General features: G+C 62.9%; 1 protein-coding gene across 2 annotated transcripts; it reads left to right on the forward strand.

Annotated features, from left to right (window-relative positions):
• Positions 1-7,305, forward strand: DOK2 (docking protein 2). 2 transcript variants are annotated; one of them, XM_084499428.1, is made up of 6 exons: positions 1-111; positions 1,368-1,667; positions 2,430-2,538; positions 2,843-3,024; positions 3,102-3,883; positions 6,504-7,305. In XM_084499428.1, exons 1-6 carry the CDS (start codon positions 49-51, stop codon positions 6,583-6,585), a joined length of 1,518 nt encoding a protein of 505 aa, XP_084355554.1. In that variant the 5' UTR covers positions 1-48; the 3' UTR covers positions 6,586-7,305. The 2 variants fall into 2 exon arrangements, with proteins under 2 accessions (XP_084355554.1, XP_084355555.1); XM_084499429.1 differs by lacking the exon at positions 6,504-7,305 and having other exon boundaries at positions 3,102-5,680.
• Positions 7,306-8,035: the final 730 nt, after the last annotated feature.

Here is an 8,035-nt window from a genome sequence, read left to right on the forward strand (position 1 = left end):
GTCCCGGGTGGTGCGAGGGGAACGCGGGAGGATGCTCGTGGCTGGAGGATGGAGGAGGCGGTGGTGAAGCAGGGCGCGCTCTACCTGCAGCTGCAGCAGACTTTTGGGAAGGTGAGGATGGGGTGGGGGCGTTGGGGGGGCACGGGCCTGGTGCGTTGGTTTTGGTGTTGAGCGGCCTCGCGGTGTGGTTTTGGGGTTTTTCTCGTGCGGGGTATGGAGAATCGGGGGGGTTTGGGGCATGGCTGTGCCCCCCGGGCTGGGAGGAAGGGCTGTTGGGGGCGATTTGGGGCACACGAAGGCAATTTGGGGACGGGGGACCTTCTCCAAACCAAGCCCCTGAGCATCCTTCGGCTCCACGGGCTGCGGGGACGAGCTGGGGGGGATCCAAAGAGATGGGGACGGGGCGCAAAGGGGCCACCACCCCCCTCCAGGAGCTCTGCAAGCCGGGCACAAACTGATGCAACCTCTCCGGCCGGCTGATAACACCCCGGGGCTTAGCAACCCCCGGCCACCACCGCTCTTGAGCAAGAAGGGGAAGGATTCTCCTGGGCGGCTCCGGGTTTTGACGAAGAAGAGGGAAGAGGGAGAACCAAACCCTGCTCTCCGGGGCCGTGCTCGAGCACCCAAAGCACCCCGGTGTTTGCGGGGAGCTGGCGGCACAGCAGCCCCCGTGCGGTGCCGAGGAAATGGGGTCAATTTGGAGCAAATTGGTGGCGGTGCCTTCGTCCTCATCATCCTGGAGGTGCTGCGAGCAGGCGGAGAGGAGCAGAGCAGAGCAGGGGTGCAGATAACATCGCCGGCAAGGCAGCAGCCACCGGCTGCAGAGGATGGGGAAGAAGAGGTAGAGGGGAGGCCGGGCTTAGCCCCACAAACACGCCCCAAAAAATGGTGCTGGCCGAACCTGCCCAGCCCCGCAGGTTCCCCTTGCAGCCGACGCTGATTTTGGTGTGAAACTTCCTCCTGAGCTGGGTGGGTTTTTAGGAGCAGGGGATAAACGAGGAGCTGGTGGTCCCCCGGGGGGCTGTCAGCGTGGATCTCAGGCGCTGTGGGGTTTGGGGAGGTGTAGGACAGATCCCCCAGGGCAGGGGGATGGCATTGTGGGGGGCTTCATATGCTTAATTCCCCCTCCCAGGCAGGATGGTGCTGAGCGGTTCCTCTTTGCAGCAGGGCACACGGCTCCCCCCATGCCGCTGCCTGTGCTCGGTGCCAGAATTTAACCCCCCCCCTTGCCCTATTTAACCCCCCGAGGACCCACTTGGGCACTTTGGCGAGGGCAGAAACCCGAAGGGGCGCCAACCGGGAGGGCGCAAACAGCTCTGGGCTAACGCCGCCCTTTCCCTCCTTTCCCTCGCTTCTCCCGGGGGCAGAAATGGAAGAAATTTTGGGGCGTTTTATACCGGGAAAGCTCCTGCTCCACCGCCCGCCTGGAGCTCTTCGAGGGCTCGGCGCCGCCGGCGGCCGAAAAACTGCGGAGGGGCGAGGGCAGCCGGCGGCTGGTGAAGCTGAGCGACTGCGTGCACGTGGCCGAGGCGAGCGGGGACCCCGGGGGCTGCCCCAAAGACACCGTCCCCTTCCTGCTGGAGACCACCGACAAGCGTTACCTGCTGGCTGCTGACAGCTCCGAGACGGCCGGCTGGGTGCTGAGGCTCTGCGAGCTCGCCTTCCCGGTGAGCGCGGCCCCAAAAAATCCAGGGGGGGCTCTTACGGGGGGGGGTGACAGTACGGGGGGGATGACTATGGGGTGGGAGAGCCTATGGGGAGAGCCTATGGGGAGGGAGAGACTATGGGGGGAGAACCTTTGGGGGGGATAAGCATGGGGTGGGAGATACTATGGGGTTGGAGAACCTATGGGGGGGAGACCCTATGGGGAGGGAGACCCTATGGGGGGCATAACCACGGGGAGGGAAACCCTATGGGGAGGGAGATCCTATAGGGTGGAGACCCTCTGGGGGGGAGGCCCTATGGGGAAGGAGACCCTGGGCAGGAGAGACCCTATGGGGACAGTGACCCTACATGTGGGATAACCATGGGGTGGGAGATACTATGGGGTTGGAGACCCTATGGGGAGGGAGACCCTATCGGGGGGAGACCCTATGGAGAGGGAGACCCTATAGGGAGGGAGACCCTTTGGGTGGGATAACCATGGGATGGGAGACCCTATGGGGGGGAGACCCTATAGGGGGGAGACCATATGGGGTGGGAGACCCTATAGGGGGGAGACCATATGGGTGGGAGACCCTATTCAGAGGGAGATCCCATGGAGAGGGAGACCCTATGAGTGGAATAACCATGGGGTGGGAGATCCTATGGGGAGGGAGACCCTATAGGGCTGATAACCACGGGGTGGGAGATTCTGGATCCACGGGGGAAACCCCGATCTGCTGCGGGGCTGGCGGAGCTGAGGGTCACCCCTGGCTCTTTTTGGGCAGAGGAGCAGGGAGGAGCAGGCGGCGGGGAAGGACGGGCAGCAGGGCTCGCTGCGCGCCGAGGGCGAGTTCTCCATGGAGGAAAACTCCCTCTACAGCTCCCGGGACAAAGGTGGGTGCCTGCGAGCGGGGAGGGGGCAGCTTTCGGCACCCGGGGCTGCTTCTCGTGGGCGAGCAGCCGCCCCCGCAGCACCGTGCTGGGAGGCCTGGGGCAAAAATAGCCTCAAAAATAGCCTCTGTGCGCTCTTCCTGCCCTGCGGTTTGGTTGGGTTTCGCCACGCTATCGCGCTCCTCCCGCGGGGCTCCAGCCCTTATCGGCCGGACACCGCTTCCCCCCCTCCTCGTCCCCCAGCTCGGCTCGGGGTGGGCGTTTTGGGGTTCTGATCCCCGCAAACGCCGCCCTTCTCTGTCCCCAGCTGGCTTGGGGAAGGAGTTCGAGGTGATGGTGAGGGCCACCGAGTCCTCCGAGCGCTGCCGCCTCTGGGGCCGCTTCGTCCTGCGAGCCGGGGAGGAAGCCTTGGAGCTGCGGGATCTGCAGGCGGGGGAAATCCTCTACAGCTGGCCCTACCGCTTCCTGCGGCGCTTCGGCCGGGACAAGGTACTGGGGACACCGGGAGGGCGGGCTGGAGGTGGTGGTGGGGACACCACGGGGACCTGATGCCGTCCCCTCTGCAGGTGACCTTCTCCTTCGAGGCCGGCCGGCGCTGCGCCTCCGGCGAGGGCAACTTCGAGTTCGAGACGCGGCAAGGCAACGAGATCTTCCAGGTGATCGAGTCGGCCATTGAGGCGCAGCGGGGCCGGGGCGCCGAGGAGCAGCGCTGGGGCATCCCCGGGGACGATGGCCCGCGGCCACGCGCCCAAACCAAGGTGCCCAACTGGACGCAGGGCCACGAGGAGCCCGGTGGCGACGGCGGCACCGCCAAGTGCCTCTACGCCGAGCCCTGCAACTCCCTCCAGCGGGGCGGCGCCGGCAAGGCGCCGGAGAAGGGCAGGAGGCAGGATGCTCCGGCTAAAGCAGGGGCTGAATCCGAATACGCCGTGCCCTTCGACACCATCGCCAAGTCCCTGCTGGGCAGGCAGCTCGGTGCCGTGCTCCGTGGCCCCGAGGAGGCTCCGGACCCGCTCTACGACAGCATCCACGAGGCGAGCGCGCGGCCCCCGCTGCCCCGCGCCTCCGTCCCCAAGGCCGAGCACATCTACGACGAGCCCGAGGGTCTGTGCGCCCACACCGTCTACGACGAGCCCGAGGAGGTGAAGGGGGAGGCGTGGAGGCTGCAGGCGGCCCCGGAGGAGCCCTCGGGCCACGAGTACCCCTACAACCCGCAGCGGGACGACTACGCCGTGCCCAAGCGTGCCGTCCCGCTCCGGCAACCCTTCGTGGCGCAGGGCAAGGAGTGGCTCGGGGACACCGAGTACGACAACGTGGTCCTCCAGTTTGCCAAGAAGAGGAACCAGCAGTGAGGGGGCGCAGAGCCGGGGCAGGGGCTGGGGGAGGGCCGGGGGAGCGCTGGGTGTCCCTCCCCACCCCCGAAAGCCGTGCGCATCTGGCCAGCTGCGGCCGGGAGAAGCCCGCTGGAGGGCAGTGTCCGCCCGTGGTACGGGGAAAAAAATGGGGCTGGGGTTTTGCCAGCCCCCCCCCGCAGCTTCCAAGGGAGCGTCCTGCTCCGGCACATCGGGCCCCAAACCCTGCCCTGCTCCCCTGAAAGGACCTCGGGACCCCCCCCCCCCCCTCGGCCCCGTGCGCCCCGGGGCTGGCTGGTGGCGCACGGCGCAGGGATGAGCAGAGGGTGCTGCGAGGGGTGGGGGGCAAAGGGTGGTCCCAGGGGTGCATGTCCCGTGCCTTGGGGGCCGGATGGCAAAATATGGACCGAAGGGCGCCCATCCTGCACCACGGGGCTGGCCGTGCACAAACTGAGGGTGCACAACCCACACCGTAAGGACTGGCCGGTGGGGCACAGCCTCGGAGTGCACACCCCACCCTATAAGAGCTAGGTGGCATTGCACACACCAGGGACCCCCTCCCCACCCCAAATTGCACACTCCAGGGATGCACACCCAACCCTATAAGAACTAGGTGGCTTTGCACGCTCCATGGACCCCCTCCCCACCCTATATTGCCCTCTCCAGAGCCCCCCACCCCGATGCACATTCCCATGCACCCCGCTGGATGTTGCGCCCCCGCCGTGCAACGTTTCCAGCCCTCCCCTTGCAAACACCCCCAGGTGCAGGTTCCTGTGCACTTTTTGGGGACGTCAGCACGCCCAGCCCTCGCTGGCACGGGGCCATGGTCACGCTCAGCACCCCATCCTGCTGCCCCCACCCTCAGCACCTCTCCGAAGGTCGCGCCGCGTCCCAGCTCAGCAAAAAAAACAAACGGTGGCATAAATTTCCACTCTCTCAGCCGGGTTTTATCTCGCGTAGAGCCACTTTCCAGCTCCTCTGAATTATAGATGAAACGCTCAGCTTCATGGTCAGGGTGATTTTCGTGGCTGGCTCCTCTCTGTCCCGTGCAGCAGGACCACCAGGATGAGCCCCCCCCTCCCTGCAGCCTGCCCTGCCCCGGATCAATCTGCTCCTGCTGCCGGCCACCTCCAGCCCCCGGGGTGCCCTTGGCAGAGACATCGAGCCCCAAGGAGAGGCGCTGGCCCTACCTGCCCCTGCCCACCCCAGCCGTTTCCTCTGTGCTCGCTTATCTCACGGCGGCAGCTCCGTGTGCAATTTATCCTCCTAATAAAAGCAGCAGGACCTCGCCGCAGCCGGCCGCCCCGCGGCGTGCAGCTTTCCTGGTGCGTTGCTGGCCCGAGCGGGGAGTTCAGGGGCAACGAGATGGGGACAGAAATGAGCTCCTGGGGGGGGTGATGGCTCTGCTGTGACCTCCCCATCACGCACAGCCCTAAAGGGTTCACAGGGAGGGGAAGAGGAGGTGGTTTGGGGAGGCAGCTGGCTTCACGCACCGCTCGCACTGCTGCTTTGGGAGCTGGCCGCACCGTGCCTGGCACCTCCGCGTACAGCCCCCAGCCCCAAGGGGCACAGGGACCCCTGGAAAGGACATATGGGGACGGGGTGCTGCACCCCAAACTCGTGCAAGAGGGCAGCTCCAGTGTGGGGTGAGACAAGTTGCATGGGGACACGGTGCTGGCGGTGCTGGGAGCACCTTCGCTGCCACCCAGCAGGTCTTCCACTGGAGGCGAAGGAAAGGCATGAATTATTTATGATCTCTTTCAATCAAATAAATGGTTAGGTGCTTGAGTTAATTTCCTGGATCCTGAAAATCCAAAGTGCAGACTTTTAATAAGGCAAATTAAGTGCTTTATATATTACACTGATTAAAGCCCCGTATCAATCTATCTATCACGCCGTGAATTGGAGGGGCTGGGAAACAACCGGGTCACCGGCAGCCACGCTCCCCTCGGCACGCAGCAGCGGGCTCAGCTGCCCCATGTGCAGGGCACAGGGATGCTCCTGCACCAATTTGCCTCAAACTAAAGCTAGAAAATTAAAATAACAACAAAATCTTCAGCCTGCTTGTGCAGCGACTGAACATCGGATCAAGGGAGAGGGCGAAGCAGCACAGAGCTCGGTCCTGGCTCTGCTGGCTTCTCTCCCCGGCTGTCACCTGGCTCTGACATCCCATAAATGTGTCTCCCCATGCAGCTGACTTCCCATAAATGTGGCTCCCACAGCCCGTCCTGGTGACATCTGAGCCTCTGGGGACCGCCGTGCCAAGGACATGCTGGCGGTGGCACCGCTGCTGGCTGCTGATGGGTTCAGGAGGCAGCAGGACGCATTGTGATGCTCCCTGGGCTTTTCCCCATCCTTTTTGGGACTGTTCCTGTGGCGGTGAGGGATGATCCCAGTCCCCATCCCATTCCCATCCCCTCATCCTGCACCCCTGGGTGATCCCAGCTGCTCACCGCACCGGCGGCGCCGCCGGAGCACCAGGGACTTGTAACGGCATTCTGCCATGCGCCGGGAATCAATTCCTTAAGCATGTGCTATTATTAATTAGGGCTCATTACGGCGGTTATTTATTATTAATCAGTGTTAACACAGCCCTCACTCCTCGCCCTCCTCCAGCCTGGCTTCCGCTCCCCGCTGCCACCCCGGCGCATGCCGTGCGCTCCCTCTGGCCGCCTCCGCTGCGATTTTTCTTCATTAAGGGGAGAAGTGGGAACACCTTCCGGACCTCACTTAAAGATCCTGGGGCTCTAACGAGGTTTGTACTGTGCCAGCCAGGCTAACGAGGGACTCGCATTAATCAAATTTCATGGCACGGCCGGGTGAAGCCCGCGGTGTTCGGCTGCCCCAACACCTTCAGCTTGGCTTCCCCAACATCTCCAGGCTCCCCTTTCCCCTAAAATGAGGTTTTAGGGTGGAAAAGGGGACGTGTGCTGGAATACGAAGTCCAGGCAAGGATGCAGAGGCTGGAAAACCCCTCAGGGTGGGGCTGGGCACAACTCGAGCCGAGGAAACAAAAATCGATGGCAGGGAGAGGAGGAAGAGATTACAGCGCAAAGCCCCAGACAAATAGAGAGCGCTTTAATCTGATTAGGGAGTCATTGTCGTTATTGTATTATGCTGATTATAAATCATTTAGGAGCACAGCTAATCAAAACAGAGATTTGTTCAGAGCTTTCAGGGGCGCTTCCTCCAGCAAATGCCCCGGCCCTGCTCCTAGCCGGAGGGGTGGGAAGGGAAACCCAAACCCAAATCCAAACCCAAATCCAAACCAAACCCAAATCAGAGCGGAGCCAGGGAGAGTCTTTAGGGTCTTTGGATATCGCACCCTACTCCTACACTTTCATTTCGTGTGTCCCATGGCACAGACTGGGGACACAGCCCCATGGGGACAAAGCAGGGAGGGTGCCAGGGCTCAGCTGGGCAAAGCTTGGATGGACAGAGGGATGGAAAATGGGTACGGGCACTTGGGGATGGGGAAATAAGGAAATAAGGAAAAAAAATAAAGAAATTAGAGCAGGTTGGGGGTGCTGCCCACATCCAGGAGATGCTGCTGCTCCTGGGTGCAAGGCTCAGGTGGGTGCTGCCACCTCCTGCACCCGAGCCCCCGGGGAGGTGCAGGGGTGCTCGGGGCACCTCGCCAAGGCAGCTCCTTTTTTCCCCAGCTGCCTGCTCACATCAGGGCCCTGCTCCTCCTGCAGCGAGCTCGCCGCTGGCCGGCTGAATCCCAGGCGCCACGGTGCAGCTGCAAACTGCATTAGCGTCTCGCCGAGGAGGGCCCTAATGCTATTAGAGGGGAGGCATTAGAGGTGCTAAATGACAAGCCCCTAATCAGCCCGCGGATTTATGTCAATCACCTTCCCCGGGCAGGGCGGAGCAGGGCCCTTCATTCAGAAAAATTGCCTAATTGGGAGGCTCTGGATTCTCTCCGCCTGTCTCGGTTCTGGAGCGCCGAGGCTCCCGGCCACGTCCTCGGGATGGGGAATGAGGGGAACCGGTGGAAGGTGCGGGGGGAGAAGGCAGATTTTGGAACTGGGTAAGGAAAGCGGAGCCGCAGCCAGCTCCTAGCTCAATCCCATTTGGATTTTCTTCCCTGCTCACCTCCGTGCGGGGAATTAGCTCGGGAAGAAGAGGGGCTGGTTGGAAAGCCT

Source organism: Aythya ferina, assembly GCF_964211825.1.
Source record: "Aythya ferina genome assembly, chromosome: 27".
In the NCBI taxonomy this organism is placed as follows: domain Eukaryota; kingdom Metazoa; phylum Chordata; class Aves; order Anseriformes; family Anatidae; genus Aythya; species Aythya ferina.

Excerpts from the sequence above, each read along its gene's own strand:
- DOK2 (XM_084499428.1), top strand. The coding sequence starts at position 49 with ATGGAGGAGGCGGTGGTGAAGCAGGGCGCGCTCTACCTGCAGCTGCAG. Across the intron at positions 2,539-2,842 it reads CTACAGCTCCCGGGACAAAG|CTGGCTTGGGGAAGGAGTTC; the intron begins GTGGGTGCCTGC and ends CTCTGTCCCCAG. Across the intron at positions 3,884-6,503 it reads GCCAAGAAGAGGAACCAGCA|CCTGGCTTCCGCTCCCCGCT; the intron begins GTGAGGGGGCGC and ends GCCCTCCTCCAG.